Here is a 25,812-nt window from a genome sequence, read left to right on the forward strand (position 1 = left end):
TTCTATAATTATTGAAAATATAGTACAGAGTGAAATGATTTAAATATAATTTAGGCACATATTGATTATGAAAATAGATATCTCTCATAACAATACTTCTCTGTCTTGGTAAAAATAATAAAGCAAAGAAAATAATTCATTTCTGAAGTTGCTTTCCCCTCCCCATAAAGGTCCAGTCTCCTCCTATTATGCATATGTATCCTTTACTATTAAGGAAAGCTTTGCATAAGTGTGTATACATATATGTGTATGTGTCTATATATGTAGAATAAGCTACGTAAATACTGAAGAAACGTCATTCTCCCAAAGGAGACAGTGGTTTTTAATGATTCATTGCCTCAAACTGATGAGTCTGTAGAAATCAGAGCTCACTCGGACGCAGCTTATATTCCTGCTCCTGGATAGACACAAGGTTATTGGTAAGGAAGTACAGGCCCTATCACTGCTGCTACAGATGTCGTATCAGGAAAATCAGGCTAAATTCTATTAAAATAAAACAAAACCAAATCAGAACATAATAAGTAAAAGAACCACAGGTGCAGACTGAGTGGAATTACATTTTGGGCCAAATATCTTTATATTTACGTATGAAGTTTTTTGGTAGTGATAATCAAACTATCAGTTTAAAATTCCCTCACTCCCATGGAGGCCTTCAGCTGCAATTATGTTGACGTCTCAGATAGTTTTGTCATATTCACTTATATTTTCTAGCTAATATTTTAGAATTTAACACTTATTTCTAAGCTATTTAAACAATTTGGCATCTGTATTAAATGAAATTAATAATGCACCTCGGTTTTTTTTTTTTGGTTTTGAAATATCTTTTTATGCTTATTTTGACTAAGAGGAAATGAGGCCAGTAGTGTAAATAGATAAATTTGGTGTTCAGTGGAACTTGCTAAGAATGCAGTCCTAAGGAATGTTTATTTAAAAGTTGTCACTATAGGTAAATTCTTCCATCCTGACGGTTCCACAGTACTTTCTGCTGACAATGATGTATTTCTTTCTACTCTCTTAATCGTAAGAATAGAGGATTTCTTTCATGGAGTTGCTGTTTCGTTCCAAAAAATAACCGTAATGAAAATGAACCTGAAAAATAAGCCCTGGGGACTCTGATCTCACCATATTCACATGGTGTGATGAGTATTTATTTAAAGTAGGGGAGGCATCACTAAAGCTATTTTAAACCTGAACAACCTTTTTAAGTTTTTCTTAAAGTTTAACAATTTAAATATCCATACTGCATCTAGAGATTCAATAAATATAATTGCATATGTTGTGCTTTTCATAAATTAAAATCCTTAAATGCATTTTAAACCAAGATGGTGTTTCCACATCATGCCTATGTATAAGCAAGTATAACAGATAATATTTCTGGCTGCAACACCAGACAAATCCCCCTACCAAACTCAAAAGGCAGCAACCTAATCTAGTTTCTCTATGTCTATTAAATGAGTGCTCCTCTGTTAAAATCAATGTGGAAAGCCACTTTCCCCTTTATGCACTGCTGAGAACAAGCATAATCCTCTGAATGGTTTCTTATTCCCTTACAGTGTTATTTCTTCTCAACTGAGTGGGTGGAGAAATTGAAAGTGGTAAGAAAAATATTTTTCATCTTGGGCATCTGGTCCTAGAATTCTCATCTGACACTTTGTGACATATGTAGTGGTGTCAGCATCTCTTCAAATATAGCTCCCTTCACGTTGGAACCTCTCAGGTTGGCTTCTTGAAGATCACACCCAGATAGATCACAGTTCTGTAAGACAAAACAATACTCAGGGAACTGAGGTTTATCTGTTCCCTTTCAAAATGACTTGTGGGGCATATTAGGAAAATGTTCCTATATTCTACAACTCAGTTATTTCTGGGGAACTTCCTTTTTTAGAAAATGTGTTTCAGATTTTCTTCTATCTCCACCAGTTTATGCTTAGGTTGACCACCACAAATATAGATATAAACAAAAATTTCAGTGGAAGCATGTCCTTTCTGTTTACTTAATTTAGAATTTGAGAGCCAATGTAGTAAATATTTTCTGAACAATCCCAGAACAATGATGATGAAAGACACGAGTAGGGAAAAGACTATTACAAATCTGGGAGAAACAGATTTTATTTAATATTTAAATTAAATAAAAGATTTTCCCATTCCCCAATCTTAACATTTTTTAAGGCAGGGAACTGTCTTTTTTTAACCCCAAATTTATGTGCACATTTCAATGAGTTTTAACAAATGAATACAATAGTAACCAACACCACAAGGTGGTGCTTTTAAATTCCTGTTAAGATCACAGGGTGACAGATGAGACAGATTCTGCCAAAGACCCTGGGGATGATGGGGCAGTAATTAGAGAAGGGTGACTTGCATAACATTTTAGGAGGACAGAATGTCAGCTGCTGCCCCCCCCCTCCCCAGTCAACCTGGTCAGTTTGTGTAATCAGCTAGGCAGAAAGAGGCTTTAGCTATCTTAACTATTAACTACATAGTAACTAAAATCAAGGGGGAAAATCTTCTTAGGTGATATAATACATAATAACTAATTAAATAATTGTGCCCATAACAGGTTTCTGCCTTCAGCCTTAGGCTGGTTCTTTTCATGCCCTTAATTTGGGGAAGTGGGGAGGGACTGTGGCTGAAGGCTATCAAAAGAACAAGACAAAAACATTTTTTAAATATCCATTAAAAAAAGATTAAAAAATATCTATGGCAGGGCCTCCCTGGTGGTGCAGGGGTTAAAGACACAGCTCTATCAAGCTATCCGCATCCACTGCAACATGAGTTCAATCCCTGGCCACTGAGCTAACCCACAAGGCACAGCAGACCTCTCTTGTCTCCCCTGTCGCTCCCCTCAGCAGTGTATTTCAGTAGATCTGCCCGTTCTGCTATCCACTATGTCTCTGGTGAATCCTCTCACCCCCCCACCTCTGGCCTACACCTCAGTTCTTATATGCATAAATAAATCTTTAAAAAAAATAGCAATCTAAATTTTGATATACTAGTCACCACAAGCCAATCTATGACAGATTTTCTTATACAGAGCTATACTATAGTAAGATATTGATATTCAACATGATAGCCATTAGCCACATGTAGCTATTTACATTTCAAATACAATTAAATAAAAATTTTAAATTCTTTTTTTTAGTTGCACTAGCCACATTTTAAGTACTCAACAGCGAACAATGACTGGTGGCTATAGTGAAGAGTACCACTGAAGAACACATCAAAATGTAGAAAATGCTACTTAAAAGTGAGAGTCTATATAGACTCATCAACAGCTATAGGGCCTGTGAGTTAAATCTGCAATTCAAGATAATATGTAGAATATAATTCACATGAAAAAGATGATTGGACAAAATTAAGATCTCAAGTTGAGTTTCAAGGGGAGTTTACTGTCAATTTAGAATAGGCTTTTCCTGAAGTTGAATTTAAGCCTGGATACCATTTAAATTGCCTCAAGTAGTTCAGGCAATAATCTGGCCCTATTTAATCCTTAAAAAAACCACAATAGGGCCTCCGTGGTGGCGCAGCGGTTGAGCGCTGGGTTGCAAAGCTGCCCGCAGCCTCTGCAGCTCCGGTTCAATCCCCGGCTGCTCCCCGGCCACCGGAGGAGGGTCCCACATGGCGGGCAGACTTCTCCTGCCACCCGCTGCTCCCCTCAGCAGTGTACTTCGGTCCTTCTGCCTGCTCTGCTCCCTGCTCTGGCTCTGGTGGATTCTCTCACTCTCCCGTGCTTTTGACTGTACCCAGTGCTTGTATAAATAAATAAATAAATCTTTAAAAACAAAACAAAAAAAACCACAATAAATTAGATTAATACAGCTTCTATCAAATTCATCTACTTGAAAGAAACTCAAGGAAAGGAGGAGAAATGAAATCAACTTAGACCAAATGTCAGGAGAATCCTCAAATCTGAAACTGGCATCAAGGACTCAGATAACAGAATTTGGCTCTAGAATTCAAATTTGTTTAAACAAGCAGTTGAAAGGAAAGCAGCCCCAGTGGTACTGGCATGTTAGCTGGCAGTTTTTCCCAGCCAATTACTTTGTTTAGGTTTGCAAAAAATTTTGCATGAGGTGTTCAGTAACTTTTCTTGATTAACAAAAGCTCTTTAAAAATTGGTGACTCACCTCTAAATCAGTTCCTGCTAGAGTTGCTCCCCTGAGGTTACAGTTCTTCAACTTAGCATTTTTTAAGGTAGCAACTCTCAGGTTAATTCCTGTCATTTGACTTCCTTCCATATCCACACCTTTCAGATTAGCACCTAAAGTGAACACATTTGGAAAGCAGTTAAACTTATATTTAGTTATCTACCTTCAAACACTGCAAAAGGACCTATTGGAGGTGAACAACGAGTCTCTTTAATTTTCAAAAATGGCTCTATGAAGTATAAATAGTGCAGAGTTCACTTTTAATGATATATTAATGTACTATAAATTAGGAATGCTTTTTAGCCTATTGTTGGGGTGAATTCAATTTTATCTCATGATAATTTGCTCCAGTATTAAAATGCCTCTAAGTTTATTACAAGGGAGGAAAGGTCAACATCTTCTAAATATACAAATAAAAAAGTGTGTCGTTAACATACAACCAAGGAATAATGAATTCGTAAACGAAACATTAAATCTAAAATGACAACAACTACCTGGCCTTGTGCAAAGTGAAATTGTTAATTTTGCTCAAAGCAAGAGATTAATGGAAATTATTAGAAAGTGTAAGATACTGATATTCAAATCTGCAACTAAAGCCTCATTAAATATTAGAGTGGCTATCCCCCTGAATTCTCAATGTTGATTAACACATGACTGAGACCAAGATATGACATATCTCATTGCAAATTCTCCAAGTATGAAGACAGAAAATCTACCTCCCATGTTTTATCCATGAACAAATTTTGCCAGGCATTTTACTTTTTGTTTCATTTTAGAAATGTTAATTATAGACAGAAGCTCACCTTCTAAATTGGCTTTAAGACCAGAAGGATCTTCAAAATTACACAGTTTCAGGGATGCCCCTTCTGCATTAGAACAGAGCATCTTGACTCCCTGGAGATTTGCACACTGGCAAAGAAAAGAGTTAAGTCCATGTATTAAGGTTTTTGTTTGGGAAAGAAAAAAATTGGCTCACACAGTAAGGTAAAATATAGAAAAGGAGGAAAAATGCTCAATTTGATATAATCACTGAAAGGTCCATGCAGGAAGCCAGAATGCAGGAGCCAACCAGGAAGCCCACCTGGGGGGCAGGAATGCGGATACCTGCCTGGAGGACTCAGACAATGAGCCTCCCCCCTCCCCCTACAAGTCTCATCTCAGACAAAGAACCTCTACCTGCCCTACAAACTTTCCCGCTGTAGGAGCCCAACTACCCACCTGACCTCTCCTCGCCCTATAAAACCCTGCTTCCCCCTAACAATGTGCGCGACTCCACTGACCCCCGCCTTGGGTCTGTGAGGTCGGCCTGGGGCGCAATAAACTTTCCCTCCCTTTGAGAAATGTAGCCTGGCTCTCCTTTTCTTTACCAAGCGGAACCTTTCAATCACTTTCTGTTTACAATAGTAAGTAATTGAACCCAGTAAGAATTGAGGACTGCATTGAAAAAAAAAAAAAAGCTCTGTAAAAGAATGGTTTATTTTAAAAGAAACAAAAGCCAGGCCTCCCTGTTGGCACAGGGGTTAACAAGCTATATCCAGCCACTGCAACATGAGTTTGTTCCCTGGCCAGGTAGCTAACCCACATGGCAGCAAACCTCTCCTATCTCACCACTGCTCCCCTCAGCAGTGTATTTCAGAAGATCTGCCTGTTCTGCTCTCCACTCTGTCTCTGGTGAATCCTCTCACCCCCTTGGACCTCTGGCCCCAGTTCTTATATGAATAAATAAATAAAAATTTATTTTTTTAACATTTTTTAAAAAGATTTATTTATTTATTTATACAAGCACTGGGTACAGTCAGAAGAGCGGGAGGGTGAGAGAATTCACCAGAGCCAAAGCGGGGAACAGAACAGGCAGACTGACGAAATACACTGCTGAGGGGATCAGCGGTCGCAGCAGGAGAGGTCTGTTGTGCCATGTGGGACCCTCGCCGACAGCCAGGGATAGAACTGGCACTGCAGAGGCTGAGGCAGCTTCGCAGCCCAGCACTCAACCACTGTGCCACCAGGGGAGGCCCAATAAAAATTAATCTTAAAAAAAAAAAAAAAAAATCAAAAGCCAAATTAACAAAAGCACACCCAACTTACACAAAACATAAGCATTTCATAAAGAAGTTGGGAGTCAGAACTAGGACATCCCTATTTGTATTTTTAAATACAGGTCTGGGCATGATGATATGATATTTGCATCTATGGGCAATGAAGACATAAATGTGATAGGGAGATGGATTTTCCCCTCCTTATTATCATAGGAAATCAATGAAATTCTTGATGTTCAATGATGCTATTACCATCACATTCATTTCAAAGGTCAGAACACTTAGGCTAGCAATTAAAGGCACCTTTTAGGTACAAAACACCATTGTTTGGTCTTTCTGTACTAACCATTGCTAAACAACATCGGCAACCTTGAGCATCCAAATAAGTGGAAAACATAGAATGAAAACCTACAAAATGTTTAAATTTTAAGTTATGTAAATCCCTCTCAAAGAATTCGATGCCATCAGATCTAATGCTAACAACTACTGGATAAGTCAGGAAACTATAAAGTTGACATTAACTTTAGACTTTTACAAATAGTTACCGTCCAAGCAGACAGTATGTTCTAAATGCTGTAAGGCAATATATGAATAATAGTGCTTCTATTATTATATTTACCAATCATATATATTTGTTATCTACATATTATATTCATTCTACATATTACATGTATATATATCAACCACACACATTGGCAAATATAAAATTTTAAGGCTCATCAAATTATGTTATATCCATACCTATTATGAAAATTCTTTTTTTAAAGGTGCAGTTTTATTCACCTACAGTCAATTCTCATGAAAAGGAGATAAACCATAGACCATTTCAAATCACAGATGACTGTTAAACACACTCATTCTCACCTATACCTGTGTCTTAACACAAGATAGAACAGAAGTTCAGAATAACTAAAACAATAAGGATTTAGGAGGACCAAATTAACTAAAATAGCCAGATTTTAAGTACCTGGAAATATAACAAGAAGCTGATACATATAAATAAATGCCTCTGGTTTTATATATTATGCTCTCTGTAAAACACACTGTAAATGTTATCAAAGTTCCCATGGTTATTATATAAGTAATGAATGCCCTATACTTAAGGTTAACCTATAGAATGTCACAAAGAAAATATATATAGTGAAAATGAGTGAAGCTTGATATCTTTACCATGGAAAGAATCTCACCCTCTATTCATCAAAGAGTAAGGTGGGTCCCCAATACTGAGATTTTAGAACTCAGCTACTAATTAAATTATCACTGCACCCACAGGATCTGGGCTGTTTTAACTTATCAAGGGGCAATGTGTTTGATGAGAACAGGTTATTTTTTTTAATATGATAGATATTAAAAATTGCCCTAATACAAGAGATGAAGTAAATATTAATAGGTAAAATGGTGAATTGCTTCAACATGATCTGTAAAGACATACAGACAAAACAAAATTGGTTGGTGAAGGTATAAGGGGAATTCATTATAGTAGTCTATTTTGTATATATTTGACATTTTCCAAATGAAAAAGTCATTAAAAACTAAGGAGAAGCAAACACATGCTTTAGAGTCTCATTCTAACTATGAAGAAACTAGCTTTGGGGCTTGAGTAAATGTCAAGATTTTAGTTTCTCGGTCCATAAACCCGCAAGTTAGACTTGATCACTCTAAGTCTCTTTCCAGCTCTTAACCCACTCTCTAGGTCCTGACTGGGACAATGCAATAGATATGAACAGCTGAATTCTTATACTTGCTTCTATGCAGCAGGCTAGAGTCGAGCATGGCAGGCAGACCATGTGGAAGAAACAGTCTAAAACATGCCGACAGAATAGGTTGGTTTCTATGGAGAAGTTTCACAGTCCGTAAGGGAAGGAAGCAAAAAAAAAACCATGAATTGTTTGAGGAATTCAACATGAGTGGTAAAACCACTATGTGCATTCTGTATGGCACGGTGCTTTAGCACACATTATAATGTGGGCACTGCAACACATCAGGGTATTTATCAGTAGTCATTTTCATTGCCAAGGACAATAAAATTAGTTTGAATTTCACACCCTACACAGTGACTCTTCTACATGAGCCATTTTTATTATTGATAATTAAATCTAAATTCTACAGCACATCACTTTACTAGATACGTACTCAGTTGGCAGCCCTGGAATAACATAGGGGTTAAGGTGCTGACCCCCATACAGTCAAAAATCCATGTGTAGGGCCTCCCCTGGTGGCGCAGGAAGTTGAGCGCAGCGCTGTGAAGCTGTCCGTAGCCTCTACAGCACCTGCTCGGTTCCTGGCCGGCCAGAGTTTCCCACATGGCATGGAAGCCCTCTCCTGCCTTGCCTGCTGTTACCCTCAGCAGTGTGTTTCAGCAGATCAGCCTGTTCTGCTCCCCACTCTCTCTGGTGAATCCTCTCACACTCCCACACCTCTGGCCTGTACCCCAGTTCTTTTTTTTTTTTTTTTTTTTTTTAATAGAGGCATGCTTTATTTGTTTGCTGGTTTGTTTGTTTTGTTTTGTTTATACATGCACTGGGTACAGTCAGAAGCGCGGGAGGGTGAGAGAATTCACCAGAGCCAGAGCGGGGAGCAGAGCAGGCAGAAGGACCGAAGTACACTGCTGAGGGGAGCAGCGGGCGGCAGGAGAGGTCTGCGCGCCATGTGGGACCCTCCTCAGGTGGCTGGGGAGCAGCCGGGGATCAAACCGGCGCTGCAGAGGCCGCGGGCAGCTTCGCAACCCAGCGCTCAACCGCTGCGCCACCGGGGAGGCCCTGTACCCCAGTTCTTGTATAAATAAAAATCAATCTTCAAAAAAAAAAAAAACAAAAAAAAACTTAAAAGCTTGCTAGCTCAGTGTTGACCGGAAGCCTTCCTGAATAACACTCAAGCAACACATATTTTGTATGTTATATTTTATATTGTAGTCTTACGATAGCCATAAGCTAGAGAAAAAATGTTAAGCAAACTGTGAGGCAGAAAAAATACATTTATTTATAGCACTGTATTTACTCAATACTGTAAGTTTGTTATGTTTATAGGAAAATCTGCATTCAAGTAGACATGCACAGTTCAAACCTGTGTTGATCAAGAGTCAACTGTATACACCCCTTCAAGCTTTTTCTTAATGCTGTTAGTCTCTTGCCTACTTTGCTACCAATGTAATCCTTCATCATAAAATGGGACAGGGGAGTGAAAAATAACTCAAATATGTATTTGCAATTTTTTTACTAGACCTGATATTAACTTCATGGAAAAATAGGCTGCAACTAATGAATGAAATAATAATTACAGTAATTCAAGAAATACTTACTAAATGATAACTAAATGCAAGGTACCTGTATTAAGTGCTGTTAACTCAAGACAGACACATGAGTCTTATATTAAGGAACATTAAGTTGTTAGTAGATTTCACTATTGGTTCTGCATATATCCTCCAACCCCAAATTAATATAGGTAACTGCTACATAAATATCTCTATATACTTTTGTACACACACATACATATAAACATATAAACACATGCACATACACACACACATATATGTTGATAACGAGCCACTGAAATGCTAACTTACACAGAATGATGCATACTATGTTTCTCAGTATCTGCAATACTCAAGTAATAATATTTTCCCATTTAAAAATGTGTTTCAATAGAATATATCAAGTCTTTTTTAGCTTTACCATTGTAATTCACAGAAAACTGATAAGCAGACTGTATCAAGGAGATCAGGGTCTAATTTCAAGATTTAATTTCTTATTAGTTGCTAAACCTTTTAGGTCTATGCTTAATAAAGGATATCCAAGTTGCAAAAGTAACCCATTTCACTTTCAGACTCTTCAGTTTTACTGACTTAACAAATTATCTGTTTCATGTAAGTTTCATTAAGAAACAGATAAATCTCTGCTCTCTGAAACTGTTCAACAAGCTAAAAACTGTATTTTCTTTTGTAACCAAAAATGATTCTTACATCAAGCACTGATCCAGAGAGATCAGCTCGTTCAAGATTTGCACAGCAGAGATTAGCATGTGCAAGATTGCATCGGCTTAAATTGGCCATTTTGAAGTTAATGTATCGAAGGTCCAAACGAGAAAGATCAGCACCACTGAAGTTTAAACCCTAAAATTAAAAAACAAATTGTCACAATATTTTAACCATCTGTTTGTATTAAATTTAATTATTATAGTTAACTACCAAGATCTTCAGAAATAATTGGCAGTTCAGTCATTTGTACTCTATTACAAAACACAATCAAATGGAACACAGAAACACAAAATAAGTGTCTTTAATGGATTCTTAGTAAAAGGAAATGCAGACTGGCTATACCTCTTATATGTGCAGGAAGTTTTTAAAGTGGGATCTCTGTTTGCCATGAACCCGATTAATAGCATTATTTTAGTTAAATTTGATTGCATTTAAATTATTTAATTCAATAATTCAGTTTTATTTTTAAAGAGTGAGTATTGTGGTTTAAAAAATCTTTAACGCTATCACACATAAAAGTGTCTGCTACTGACTAGTCACACATAGCAACTGCATTAACAATTGAATTTTATTTTATTCACTGCAATTTTCCCATGCAATATTCAAAAACTGCTACATGAAACAATTAGACAATAAAAAAGGCTATTACATCTCTTTTGCTAACCATTCTGAGATTCTATCAATGCTATTAACCTATAATTAAACAATGTCTTGCATGAAAAAGGAAAATAAGGCAAAACAAAAATCTTAAGAATGTAAAAGTTTGCTCACCAATTTGCTGATACAGTAAAAATGTAAGTCTGCTTTAATTACCTGGCAACGCAATTCAGACTTGGTTGGAGTAGCTAGCAGAAATCGGACAAATTCTTTTCGAGATATTGGTGAATGATCCTCTGGTGGTTGGGAATTCTTGAAAAAGATATTAGGAAATGAATGGAGCATTTTGGGAGCTAGCAATAATAAATGTATATTGACTAAAGTAAAAAGAATCTTTACCTTTATAGCCACTTCTAGGTGTTCAATCAATGAATCAATACCAAAAAATCTGGCTTCTTCTAATACACCTATATTGATAAAAATGATTTGACTTTTACAGAAAACCATTTTAATGTTTATAGCATTCTTCAAGTTAAATTCTCACAGTTGAACTGAAATTTAACAAGTGAGGCTATCAATACAGAAGAAAAATAACATGTTTAGAACATATACATATAATTGAAAATATAAAATATATTTCTCTAAATAGTTTACATTCAACAATAGAAAAAATGGAAAAGTGAATTAGAATTAAATCATCTCACATTTCAAAGTTATTTCTGAAAATTAAACAGGCCACATGCAAGAAATTATAATATCACACATTCTTAAAACATTGGTAAAGTGATATGATTATGAATCTAATAAAAATAATTAGTTTACCTAATCTTAATATTTCACTTATTTTTTCTAAGGTGGCAGATCTGAACAGGATAGTCATAAAAAATTACTGAATCAGAAAATTACATACACAAACAAAAGTCAAACAAAAGACAAAAGTATAATTGAGCAACCTTTTTTTAAAGAGAATCAGTTTTTAGAATAGGTTTCTAAATAACGGAAGGGATTTTATGTGTCATTTACTATTCTTAATTTGGTTTAAACAATATGCACATTCCCTATGTGACGTGGTATGTATGCTTTCTCATGTCTGTTAATAAACATCTTCATCAGAGATGTGGAGGTAAACTAGGAATCCATTCTCCTTCAATCAAGGCCTCAGTCATTCATTTGGCTAAGTCCATTTGTTCCCAGGAATGCACAGATGGTTTAATATACATAAACCAATAAATGTAATATAGCAACAAAAGATAAAAACTCGTATGATAATATCAACAGATGTAGAGAAAGCATCTGCTAAGATTCACCACCATTTATATAAAAACTCTAAACAAGATGGCACTGGAAGGAACCTCCTTCAACATAATAAAGACCACACATCACAAATGGTCAGTATAATATTCAATGTTTAAAAACGTAATCAAGGCTCAAAACTTAAAATGGAAGCTGGAGTAGTCAGGCATGTTTTCTCGATATCACCACACTCCCCAACAGACCAAATTCAGCCTCTTGGAGTTCTACTGAACTTTGGCCACACATAGCCACTGCTATATAAGGGCTTTCATCTACATCACTACCATGAACCTTCACAAAAATTTTTTTTTTTCCTTTTTTAAGATTTATTTATTTATTTATACAAGCACTGGGTACAGTCAGAAGCGCGGGAGGGTGAGAGAATTCACCAGAGCCAGAGCAGGGAGCAGAGCAGGCAGACTGACGAAGTACACTGCTGAGGGGAGCAGTGGGCGGCAGGAGAGGTCTGCGCGCCATGTGGGACCCTCCTCCGGTGGCCGGGGAGCAGCTGGGGATTGAACCGGTGCTGCAGAGGCTGCAGGCAGCTTCGCAACCCAGCACTCAACCGCTGCGCCACCGGGGAGGCCCTTCACAAAAATATTTTTAACGTAGCCAGGGATGAGTGGATTTTTAAAACTCTTTTTTAAAGTTGTAGAGGGCCTCCCCTAGTGGCACAGGCGGTTAAGCACCGCACTGTGAAGCTGTCCGCAGCCTCTGTAGCCTGGGTTAGATCCATGTCAGCTGGCGATGGTCCCACATGGCGAGTAGACCTCTCCTGCCTCACCCACTGCTCCCCTCAGTAATGTATTTCGTCAGTCTGCCTGTTCTGTTCCCCGCTATGTCTCTGGTGGATCCTCTCACCCTCCTGCACATCTGGCCTATACCCCAGATCTTGTATAAATAAATGAATCTTAAAAAAAAAAAGAATGCAATTCAAAAAAAAAAGTTGTAGAACTGAGATTCTAGTTCAGTGTTATGTTTCCAAAGTATAATTTTTCCTTTTAGCCACTTTACTTATAAATATAAGAATGTCCAGCAGTGCCCGCTGTTCCCCTCAGCAGTGTATTTCATCAATCTGCCTGTTCTGTTCCCCGCTCTGGCTCTGGTGAATTCTCTCACCCTCCCATGCTTCTGACTGTACCCAGTGCTTGTATTTAAAAAAAAAAAAAAAAGTCCATAACTTAAAACAAAAACAAAACAAACAAACAAACAAAAAACCACCACAATCACACTTTGATGAAAAAAGTTTTTTTTTAAAATAAATCCTTCAAAATCCCTGGTGAGAGGGCCTCCCTGGTGGCACAGCAGTTGAGCGCTGGGTTGCGAAACTGCCCACGGCCTCTGCGGTGCCGGTTCGATCCCCGGCTGCTCCCCGGCCACCGGAGGAGGGTCCCACATGGCGTGCAGACCTCTCCTGCCGCCCGCTGCTCCCCTCAGCAGTGTACTTCAGTCCTTCTGCCTGCTCTGCTACCCCCTCTGGCTCTGGTGAATTCTCTCACCCTCCCGCACTTCTGACTGTACCCAGTGCTTGCATAAATAAATAAATAAAAACATGCCTCTATTAAAAAAAAAAAAAAAAAATCCCTGGTGAGAGAATCTAAATCTGCTTAAGATCTAAAATTGGAATTTATGGGTTAGATATATCTATGCAAAAACCTGTATTTTATATTTATATGTATTTGTATACTCATTTTTATCATTTATTTGAAAATACAGAAAAGACATACTTTCACTTTATGAAAATATTGTATGTTATTTATCAAGAGCAAAAAATTAAAAATGCTAAACTTAACAAAAATGGGAGGGATTATATTGAAAACTCACCTAATAAATTAATGCCATCATTTACAATGAGTTGTCCATGACGCAAATAGTTCAAAATGGGTTCAAAGTACTCGGGACTTCGATCAATTAAGAAAGCTCCTCTATGATCTTGCTTATTCCCCCAGACACCTGTGTTACCCATTACATGAAGAAAACCCCCCACAGACAAAAAAAAAATTAGAAATTTATGGAAAAAAATTGTGCAACATGCCAGTGTTGATTCTTATCATTTAAAAATGTAGGAGGACAGGAGATACACAGTCATCAGCTACAAGCAGATCACACCAAATGTGAGAACAATGTGTTGTACTCACCTTTGTCCTTAAACATGTGGGCCAGCATACTGTCGGGTTCTTTATTCACTAAAGTGCTCCTAAGAATTCAGGGAAAAAAATTGATTTCTCCTTTTGTCTTTATAAACAAATATATTTAAGTCAAGAGTATATTCGATCCCAGCTGCTCTCTCAAAAAGATGCATGCTATAGCCTGGTAGAAGTGATGCTGGGAAACAAAAACGTGCAGTAAGTTGCCATTTATCAAAATCCCTTCTAATCTGGCACTTCCTTTGATTAAATAATGTTTGTTTCCTTTAATTTAAATACTAATCTATCCTTCCAGCATGCTATTATATACAATATTCTTGATCTAAAATTTTTCTGATTTTGTTAACACAATCGGTTTTAGTCTCTACAAATCTCAATATTGTTAACTTTTACTGGGGTTACACATATATATTACTGCTATCTAGAAAGCATGTTTTAGAACATTGAATTCATGCTTTTATGTTTTCTCTTGAATGACTTGTGAGCTATTTTTCAACTTCTGAAAAAAATACTTTGCAAAAATGATTTCAGATCACATAGTATATTGAAGTGGCATTTGAATTATCTTTTAAGAAAATCAGCAAACTGAAGAAACAATTGGTACACACACACACACACTACAAACACACACACACCTACCGTGTAGTTGTAAAGTACCGCCCTCCAACATTTAATGTTAGCCAGTCTGTGTGAGATCCCGACACCCCTTCAGGTAGTTTAGAATCTGTCTGAGGATCTAAAGATGACATGTAGAAAATAATAAGAACATTAAGATTAGGGATTTAGGTAAGCTGACAATAGCAAAAATTTTAAGACTAAAAACACACATATAAACATATCAGAGTTACTAAGACAGCAAACCCCACACCCATGGACAGTATCTAAAACAAACTGGGTGATACAATATTTCCACCAATACAATTAGTATGTTCATAGCATGTCTAAAAGAAGAAGTGAGAGAAATAATAAAGCATGTGATAAACCCAGGATTCTAAAGTAATGCATAAATACTCTCTTTGAAGTGACCAAGTCCATTGAGAACAATGACTGGAGGTAGAAGGGGTAAGACCATAACAGTCAGTGATGCAAGTATTCTGCTGAAGACCTAAAGAGGTAAAAAATAAACCCTCAAAACTCACCAGCTAAAACTACCTTCTGGGACAAAGTCCCATATTAAGGAGAACACTTTGGGAAAAGAATCCAAGATGAACAGAACAGTGCCAAGAGAAACAAATACAGATAAAAGTCAAGATCTAACAGAAAAAGGGTTATATCAAGAGGCAAGTTCCATATTTTTCACACTTCACAAAGCAACAGAAAAGGGAGTTCTGGAGTCATGAAATTAGAAAAGCTCTCCTAAATCATTCCTCCCTGCCCAAATTAAGAAAAATGAATTTCATGTAAAAATTAGCAATTAAGGATTGAGATCAAATCATATACAAACTTTTTATAAGAATAAGTACATCTCTAAAGACAATGAAAATGTCAGAAAGTAATGCCCGCAAAAATAGACAAAACTGCAATATTCTAAAACATGCTAAAAGAAATAAATAATATAAAATATGGAAAACAACATAAGCCACAATTACAAAATTCAGAATGAGGCGAGAGAACTCAGAAGAGAATTAGAAATTAAAAAAAAAAAAATCTTTTTGGAAATGAAGACTAAATTAAAAGAAATACAGGACTGAATAAACACAACAGATAATACCTTAAGGGAAATAAAAGATAGAGAGGAAAGCTTCAATACCAAAAAGAAATGAAAAAAATTACATAAGAAGGGTGTAATAGAAGATTTCAAATATAGAAGGCAGTGTAGAAGAAGTCCTGAAAGAAAAAATTTAAAGCCAAGGAGACAAAATAAATATAAAATTTAGGGACATGAATCTCTGGGTGACAGATCCAAAAAGAAGTATAAATTAGTAACAGCCTGGAAAGAGCCAAGAGACCACTAAATTTATAACCTTAACCCAGAAATATAACTAGAAGGGAAAAAGGAAGCTCACTCCCTCCCAACAAACCCCAGCATCTGGTAGTGAATTTTGTGAATAAAACCTATTCATTTTAACTTATTTATATCTTACCACAATTTTTAAAAACAGTCTTTTAACTAGGGATCCTAGGAAAATTGGTTGAATCCTCAGATACTTTTGAAAAAATAACTCCTTTTATTACTATGAAGCATGAAGTATTATTATGACAGAAAATAGCCCCCCCAAATACTTGAATCATTATTTATTTTCATAAGAATCCACTCTTGGAATTAAAAGCAAGCTTTTGTTGAAATAAATTTATTCAAGAAGTTATGTTCAAGAAAAACTTTCTAAAATAAAAAGTTTGACATTACGCATTGAAAGGGCGTAATCCATGTCTGCCAGCATCAAACCAGAACAACCTAGAAATCCCAAAATAATCTCCCAAATTACTGTACTTAAGAAAAAAATCTTTTGAGGGGTCTAGGAAAAATAAATACATATGAAAGATCAGATATTTTTGACACCAACACTTTACCAGAATAAAATGGAGTAACATACTTAAGATATTTAAAGAAAGAAAATATGAACCAAGGATTTTTTTAACAGTTTCATTGAGATACATATATACAAATGCTATATGATAAACTACACATCATTAAAGTTTACAGTTTAATAAGTTTTGACATGATTTTAGATCTAGCCACACTGACTTTAAATATAAAAGCCACAAATTAATATTAACACACAGCTATCGAGAATCCTGGAGATATTGGCATAAGAATTGGAGATATGCTTTATTTATTTATTTATTTTTTTAATTTTCTAGAGGCATGTCTTATTTATTTATTATTTGTTTGTTTGTTTGGTTTTTATACATGCACTGGGTACAGTCAGAAGCGCAGGAGGGTGAGAGAATTCACCAGAGCCAGAGCGGGGAGCAGAGCAGGCAGAAGGACCGAAGTACACTGCTGAGGGGAGCAGCGGGCAGCAGGAGAGGTCTGCTCGCCATGTGGGACCCTCCTCCGGTGGCCGGGGAGCAGCCGGGGATCGAACTGGCTGCAGAGGCTGCAGGCAGCTTCGCAACCCAGCGCTCAACTGCTGCACCACCGGGGAGGCCCTGGAGATATGCTTTAAATACACTTGAAGAAGTAAAACTAAGTGAAGGTTTTAAGCATATAATGGCTATGTAATCTGATAATGTAGAAACAATAGATTTATATTTCAAGTAAGGGTAGAAAGGAAGGAGTATATGCAAATACATTTTACTCTCTTTACTAATCCTATTGGTAAAGTACTGGGACTGTTACTTTGACATTTTTTGTGTTTTGCGTGGAATGAAGTGAATGAATAATTAGGTGATATTATAATTCTATCATTCCCTATGTCCCTGACAATCTTGTTACTGATATGGAAAAAGTAGACATGGAGAGAAGACAAAAAGGGTTAATAAAAATCTTAAAATCCTGACTATAAGCCAGGAGCATTGTGTGAATCCATGAGATATTTTATCTATCTATATATTGCTATACATGATACAAACTTTGTATCATATTACACATTACATATCAGTTTTATCTCTAGTTAGCCATACTTCAACTACTGCCCACTTCAAGACCCATTAACAATGATGACTTCAGGAGCAATGACTCTCCCTGGCACAAGATTATGTTTTGAAATGACACATCCCATTAAAAGAAATCTAGGGGGCCTCCCGGGTGGCGCAGCGGTTGAGCGCTGGGTTGCGAAGCTGCCCGCGGCCTCTGCAGCGCCGGTTCGATCCCCGGCTGCTCCCCGGCCACAGGAGGAGGGTCCCACATGGCGCGCAGACCTCTCCTGCCGCCCGCTGCTCCCCTCAGCAGTGTACTTCGGTCCTTCTGTCTGCTCTGCTCCCCGCTCTGGCTCTGGTGAATTCTCTCACCCTCCCGCGCTTCTGACTGTACCCAGTGCATGTATAAACAAAACAAACAAACAAATAAATAAAAAAAAACATGCCTCTATTAAAAAAATAAATAAATAAATAAAAAAAAAAGAAATCTAGGCTCCTTGGGAGAAAAATAAAATCCACCTGGGTCCAGGACAGAAGTATATGAGTACCTTGTTAATCCAGGTAATAAGAAAGCTGTAAGACTAATGGAATTGAGTTAAAAGGACTTAAAGAGGTTTACACCGGCTGGAGGTAAAACAAGCTGTAATTAATAAATCCAGAGGATAAAAAAAAAAAAAAACCAAATATCTTTTTAAATCCAGAGTTGATAGTAATAAAACAAATATTTTATATTATTTGTTTGTTCATATGTATGTAATGAATCAGCTAAGTGACCGCTGCCAGCCAGCCACCTGATGGATGAGTAAACATGAAAGAATTTTGTTCACAGTTTGAGCTCTGTCTCGGTTGAGACACATTCCTCTTTATCCCAAAAACTGCCTCTATGTATCAAACTGTGACTACTTCAAGAAATATTAAAATATTCAGGGTGTGATTGTATGGAACTAAGTATCCAGACACTTGTTAAAGAATATTTACCTTATTTAACTCTTCAACTCTTTCTTTGCACAACTGTATAAGCTTTCTTCCAAATCAAAAGGTGGTATATGCTTTTGTGTATGTGTGTATGGCTGATACCAAGTCTTTTTTGATGAATTTGATGTGATCACTGTGAAGGATGGTCAAATACTACTTATACAAGCAATTTATGCTTAATGATATATAAAATAACACTTAGAAAAATGGTGACCACTACCAGCAAAGAGAAAATTTCAAACAATTGTAATTTCTAAAATTAATATTGCTCTATCATGTCATAGTTAATGGATATGTGCATCCAGAACATTTTCGAGACATGTAAAAGACAAATTATCCATACTAAATATGATATTAAAATTAAAATTTACTTTAACACACATAATACAGAATCCACAAAGGTTTGACGATCTGAACACTGCCACAAGATAACTTTTTAAAGATCAACAAACTCAAGTAAAATATTTGCCATTTCACCTTTTTTTTAATTGTGGCTGATAAAACTGGTTTTTAAGGAAGTCACTTACCAATAAATGGTTCTCCTTCACACACAAACAAAACATCATCATCCCTAGGAAAATCAAAATTTAAAAAGCCACCATCAAAATCCAGAATCATGTTACTGATGTGTTGACAGAGCAACTACTCCTTAAAATTATGAAGCATTCTATTGTCTAGAAGATAGGCTTTGTTATCCATCTATATTGCAAAGAAGTTGACTATTTTCTAATTTCTAGTATTTTGCTTTACCCTCTGACTTAATTGCCTTTGGATATAATTCAAAAAAGATCCTGCCCAAGAAAGCACTTTTAAAATGGCAAAAATAACAACCAAAAAAGGCCACCTACAAATTCAGCTTTCTCATCAACTGGAGATTGTATTATTACACTCAAAGGTTATGTTTACAGCCATAGCCAACTTTTAAAAAAAAAATTTAACCCTAAATAAGTTATTTAGGTTTTCTACTAAATTGTGAGCTGCTTTGTGCTTTGGAAATGAAAATAAATTTTCATATTAAATCTATGAAAAATATGGGCATATAATTGCTGTAAATACTGACCCGCTCTATACCCACCACACTAACTGTAATGACTGTGCATATCCATAATTCTGGATTACTGGTGTATATCATCATTCCCTGCCCCAACTATAGTATAAATAGATGATCAGAAATTGTACTGTGAACCACAAACTATTACACAGGTATGTATTTCATAGTTCAGTATTCAGTTATGAGCTTCCATGCTGTAGAAGTTTTAATTTTCTAGAAGATCTCATAAGAACACACTGACTTTTTCTTAGCAGCAAAGTCTGTATTTAAAGAGAAAATTAGGTTGATTTAGATCATCCAAAAATGTGACTCAATAATCCACAAAAACTGAAAGAGGCTGGAAGATAATATAAAAAAACTAAGAAATCTCCTAATTTGTTTGGATTTTAAATGCAGTTTATAATCATTTCTATTTTTTAGTATGGAAATTTGTTTTCTTATAAAAAATCAACTTCTAAATTGTGTGACCTGGGTAAGTCACGTTACTTCTCGGATACTTAATTTCCTTATTTGGAATATAAAGGGACTGGAGATGATTAATTTTAAGAATAGTATAGTAAGAGGTCATTCTACCTGGGTTTAAACAAAAATTAAACTTTATATGCTATAATAATTTAGAGTATCATTATCCTCACACCACTAATTAAAATTAAAACTCATGCTCTGCCAAATTAAATGAGATATCTTAGGCAAAGCAAATACATTAACTGGACAGTCAGCATTTAATTTGTTTTCCTTTCCCATCTTCTTTGTTAAGTCTCTTTGTGCTCCAAAAATCTGTGATCCTATGAGGATGTAATGAGGTGAACTAGGTACTTGTTTTAAAGAGATAAATCTACCTGGGATATTTAAACAAATAAATGAACAATCAAACAAAAAAACTGCTATTGCAGTAAATCTACAATCCTAAAGCATGTTAAATAGAGCTCCAGTTCTGAAGATAGACCTGCATTTGATTTAGTGACATTTTCTAGCTAATGATTTGACAAAGATTAAACCTTTTAATGCTTCAGGTGCTTTACATTTTACTAAAAATTCTACCATATATAGCAAATTCATTAAAGTAGCTCTCTGTGATGTTTATAAAAATTGAAAGCATTCTAAGGAAAGGTACAATAAGCAGCAGCATATAAATTAAAAGCAATCAACTAGATTTCTAACACTAAGAATGTATGTCTTAGTAGATTCATCTCTAATAACATAAAGAAGAGATTCTTTCTAGGCATAAATGAGCTATACAGAAAGACTATCAGGGGCTTCCCTGGTGAACAGGAATTAAGTCTCAGCACTATCACCCCTACAGCCTCAGTTCTATCCCTGACGCCTGCTGTTCCCCTCAGCAGTGTATTTCAGTAAATCTGCCTGTTCTGCTTCCTACTCTGCCTCTGGTAAATCCTCTCACCCCCCCCTTAACCTCTGGCCTACACCCCAGTTCTTCTCTGAATAAATACATAAATTTTTTTTTAAAAAAAGACTATCGGGGCCTCCCTGGTGCTGCGGGTTGAGCGGGTTGAGCTCGCTACTCTGTGAAGCTGTCTGCAGCCTCTGCAGTGCGGGTTCGACTCCCGGCCGGCCAGGGAGATTCCCACATGGCAAGACAGACCTCTCCTGTCGTGCCCGCTGCTCCCCTCAGCAGTGTCTTCAGTCCGTTGGCCTGTTCTGCTCCCCGCTCTCTCTGGTGAATTCTCTCACCCTCCGGCACCTCTGACCTGTACCCCAGTTCTTATATAAATAAATAAATCTTAAAAAAAAAAAGCCTATCAATATATTGGGGGAATGTACTGAAGGTTTTCTATCTAATCAATATACCGTAAGTTCAAGTAATTTAAATTCCAAAGAACAAATTCTAGGCATGCATTTGCCAAAATTCTGTATTAGCAGTGACTAATATGAATGCTTAAAGGAAACAGCAGAGCAGCAAGAAGCTGAGGACACAGCATAGGCGGTTTACAAAAAAGGTGAAGGTTACCTGATCAAGGCGATATCGTCGATCAGTCCACCTTTCCCATTATACACACTGGTGGCTTTTATGCCGAGTTTACTGCTGGCCACAGACAGCAAATCAGATAAAGTTCCATATACAGCAACCACCTGCAAGCACACAAGATTAATTTGAACAATTTACACAGTGAATTTCACTCCATAAACAGAACTAAAAAATCAGATTATCATATAAAAGCAGATTTTCGAGTTTCTTAACAGTGTCTCTTCTTCTTCTATGGCGTAAATATTTACTTAGTGTCTAACATTACTGAAATCCAACACTAGAGAATAAGAAATCATCTTTAACTGAAAATAATCTACAATCTTAAATATGTTAAATAGAGCCCTGATTCTGTAGACATGCGCTTGAATTTAGATGACATTTTCTAGTTGTTGACTTGAGACAAATGATTTAAGCTCATTTAACCTTTATGCTTCTGTATAGCTAAGTCTTTTCCACTGACACATTAAGTTGAAAAACAAGCCACACGGTATAACAGCAACTCTAAAGTGATACTCATAAAAGTACTGAAAGTGGCTGTCTTTGGATAATGGAATTATGGCTGACTTATTGTCTTTGTGAATTTTTGTTTTGATTTCCAGATTTGTTATGGTGAACTTGTATTACTTATGCAATAGAGGAGAAGTTATCATTTATTTTAAGACACTTTCACAAATAAAAATTACTTTAACAGCTGACAATTCATCTAGCAATTTAACACTTTCCTTTAAATGAAATTATCAAAAGGCCATTAATATGAGAAAACAGAAATAAAATTAATACAAAGAATGTTACAATTCTGTAAGTGTTGTAAATTTTTAAATTTCCATTAAGTTGGGCCAAAATATGAATTCTTCACTGGAGGTTATTTTTTTTTTTTAATTTTTTTTTTTTAAATTTTATAGAGGCATGTTTATTTATTTCTTTATTTTATTTGTTTGTTTGTTTTGTTTATACATGCACTGGGTACAGTCAGAAGCGCGGGAGGGTGAGAGAATTCACCAGAGCCAGAGCGGGGAGCAGAGCAGGCAGAAGGATCGAAGTACACTGCTGAGGGGAGCAGCGGGCGGCAGGAGAGGTCTGCGCGCCATGTGGGACCCTCCTCCGGAGCCGGGGAGCAGCCGGGGATCGAACCGGCATCGCAGAGGCTGCGGGCAGCTTCGCAACCCAGCGCTCAATCGCTGCGCCACCGGGGAGGCCCCTGGAGGTTATTTTTGACATTTGTTTCTCAATTAGATCACTTTAGTTTGATTCTTTTGCATATATTAGCAAATAAGATGGTATTATAGTGCAAATACAGTTTCTATAAACTAATTAGGATATTAGATTTTAAAGAGATATAGATCAATATATAAATGTAAAGCACATGGGAAAAGATTTTAAGTTGGTGAGAAAGTTTCAAACAGACTGGCACATATACCTTTCTTTATAGAACTTTGGTGGGAAAAAACAGCAATAGAAAATTTGTGATCACGGATGTGAGCTCTGTTACATGCTCAGCTTTATTCCTCAGAGAGGCTAACATTCATAAAATGATGATGCTTATTGTAGCTATTTGTTTCATGGGCTTTACTCCCTGGTGTGGTGTGAACTTGAAATTCCCACATCACTGTGATTATCTACTTTAATAACCTACACACTCTCCTTAGAATGGAAGCAGTCTATGGAATAAATCGAGAAGGACGTTTATTAAAGTATATGATCAGTGTTATACTACTTTTTAACTTAATCCCTTCTAAATTTCAGATGCCATGATAAGAGAAAGTTACCTTTTCACAGGGAAAGTAAATGACAGAACATATCAGCTTAGTGGTTTTAATTTGCCTTTAAACACCATTTCCAAATTATAACCTGTTATTCAAATTAAGAAATTAAAACAAGCACATGAACTCATTTTTCTCATATCTCCAAAACATCTGATACATTATATAATAAATAGCTAAATACGATAATCAAAGTGATCCATATTCCAACTGGCAGATGGGAAATCAAACTGTATCACAGTAGAGCTTCCTTTCAGCTCCTTTGTCATGCACATCATGTTATGCTCAAGTCACTCCTGTCCAAACACAGCCACCTTATAGACATAAAAATGAAGGCTGTTATGTGTTGTTATCCTGCTCTCTTTTGTAAAATAAGAGTAATTATAATGTTATTTTTCAACCAACTGAAGAAAGAAAAAAGTTAACACTGACAGGGCTTAGAATATGTTCTCCAGTTTAGTAAGGATTCTGATATGCCTTAGTTTTAATAATGAGTTTACAAATATTCTCCAGCTTGGGTTTTCATGATCTTTGTAGCATAAACATACTTATCTTCAGCTACTTGAGATGCTTTTTCCCCAATCTGCTGAGGTACTCTGGCTATTTAAAGCAAATAAAATTTAAACCCCCAAATTTAACCTAGTTAAAACTAGTTTTAAAAAATCTTATTAAAAATAACATGGCAAGACTAACACAGACAATCTTGAACAAAAACAGGATTCAGTTTCAGAAGAAATTTAGAGCGTAATTATTTATAACTGGTTAAAACATCTAGTCTTTCATGGAATAACAGAGATGTTTAAAAGGTCAATCAGAGGCCTATTTTTAAGAACATAAAACTTTAGATAAACTGAATCTTTCAGTAGCAGCAAAAAGCTTTAGATTAGAAGAAATCCTGTATTTTGAAAAAATAAAGAAGGATGTTTTTAAAAAAACAGATGAGTAGTACCTAACGACAGACAAAACCGGTTTAGAAAAGGTTAATAATGGTCACAAAGTAACATAAATCTTGTGACGCATAATCTGAGAGAGTATTTATAAAAAAGCAAGAACTTGACTTTCTCCTAGTTGTTTTTCTATGAATATAACATTTCTAAGGTCAGACGAAAACAAAGTTACAGTCAATGAACTGGACTGGAATCCAAACTTTTAGAGCACGTTTACTGCAAAGTGCAAAGTCAGCTGGAAAATCTTTTTCTTTTTTTTGCACGAGGGCACAAATATGCTAGTTAAAAATTTACGTTTCCAAAATACGCAGGAAATCAAGCATTCTGAGGTCAATTTCCCTTTACCTGAGCCAGAATTACCTCCGGATAGCTTTTGGCTACACCGAGCCCCTGCCTCAGGCACTCACATTTTCCCAAGAACCCGAACGCTCCTCAGGGTGGGGTGGGGTGGGGTGGGGCGGGGGCTGGAAGGAGCAGGGTTCCCCTGCGGGCCCGGCCGGGAGCGCCCCGAGCTCCACCCCTCAGCAGGGCCCAGCGCGCGGGGACTGCACCGCCCTGGCAGTCGGGGCCAGCGCCTCAGGTCCCGTGAGCAAAAAGTGGGCTCGTCAAGTACTAAAGTCCCAGCAGGAGTTTGGCGGCGGCGCCCGTGGGCTCCTAAGAGCAAAGGGGCGGGGGCGTGAGGGAGGCGTCAGGAGAAGGTCCCCTAACTTTTGATGCTGTTTGATCTCGGACGCCAGAGTGTTTCTTTGACTCACTGGCTACGGCTGAATTCCTTTCACCTGACCCCCCCTGGGTGCCTGAGCCATGGCCACCCCTGGAGGAGACCATTACGCAGCGCGAAGGTGGAACCAGGCACTTTCTCGGGCCAGGGGCGGGGGCGGCGGGGCTCGGGGTGAGCGCGCAGAGGCGCCCTCAGCACCGGGCGCTCGGGGACAGCGCCCCGCGCCCCGCGCCCGGCCCGGAGCCGCCCCGCGCCCGCTGACCGTCGCGGAGCGGGGCCGCGGGGTGACGGGCAGGCGGGGCGCGCGCCCCCGGGGCGCGGGGGAGGCCGGGGCCCGCCAGCGCCTCCAGGACGCCGCGCCCCGCGCGCCCGGCCCCCTCCCGACTCGCGCCCCCGCCCGGAGCCCGCCGGGCGCCCGCCGCCCTCGCCCCGCCGGCCCCGCGCCCGCCGCGCCCCGACCCCTTACCTTCCCGTTCCGGGGGCTGCCGTTGAGGAACAGGGTCACCCGCCGCATCGCGCCGCCCGCGCCGGGTCCTGGGGGAGCCGCCACCCTCCCGCCCGGCTCCCCGCCCACCCGCGTCCTCTCCGGCCCGTCCCCTCCCGCCGCCCACTCGGACTCGCCGCCCTTCGCCACCTTCCTGCCCTGGCGGACACC

General features: G+C 37.8%; 1 protein-coding gene across 2 annotated transcripts; it reads right to left on the reverse strand.

Moving 5' to 3' along the window:
- Positions 1 to 1,639: 1,639 nt before the first annotated feature.
- Positions 1,640 to 25,671, reverse strand: KCTD9 (potassium channel tetramerization domain containing 9; the record flags this gene model as incomplete). Of its 2 annotated transcripts, XM_084246203.1 has the most annotated exons (12): positions 1,640 to 1,756; positions 4,128 to 4,261; positions 4,952 to 5,057; positions 10,143 to 10,292; positions 10,971 to 11,066; positions 11,154 to 11,221; positions 13,872 to 14,000; positions 14,186 to 14,244; positions 14,834 to 14,930; positions 19,219 to 19,262; positions 21,712 to 21,833; positions 25,624 to 25,671. In XM_084246203.1, 12 exons carry the CDS (start codon positions 25,669 to 25,671, stop codon positions 1,640 to 1,642), a joined length of 1,170 nt encoding a protein of 389 aa, XP_084102329.1. The 2 variants fall into 2 exon arrangements, with proteins under 2 accessions (XP_084102329.1, XP_084102330.1); XM_084246204.1 differs by lacking the exon at positions 10,143 to 10,292.
- Positions 25,672 to 25,812: the final 141 nt, after the last annotated feature.

Source organism: Talpa europaea, assembly GCF_964194135.1.
Source record: "Talpa europaea genome assembly, chromosome: 10".
Taxonomy (NCBI): domain Eukaryota; kingdom Metazoa; phylum Chordata; class Mammalia; order Eulipotyphla; family Talpidae; genus Talpa; species Talpa europaea.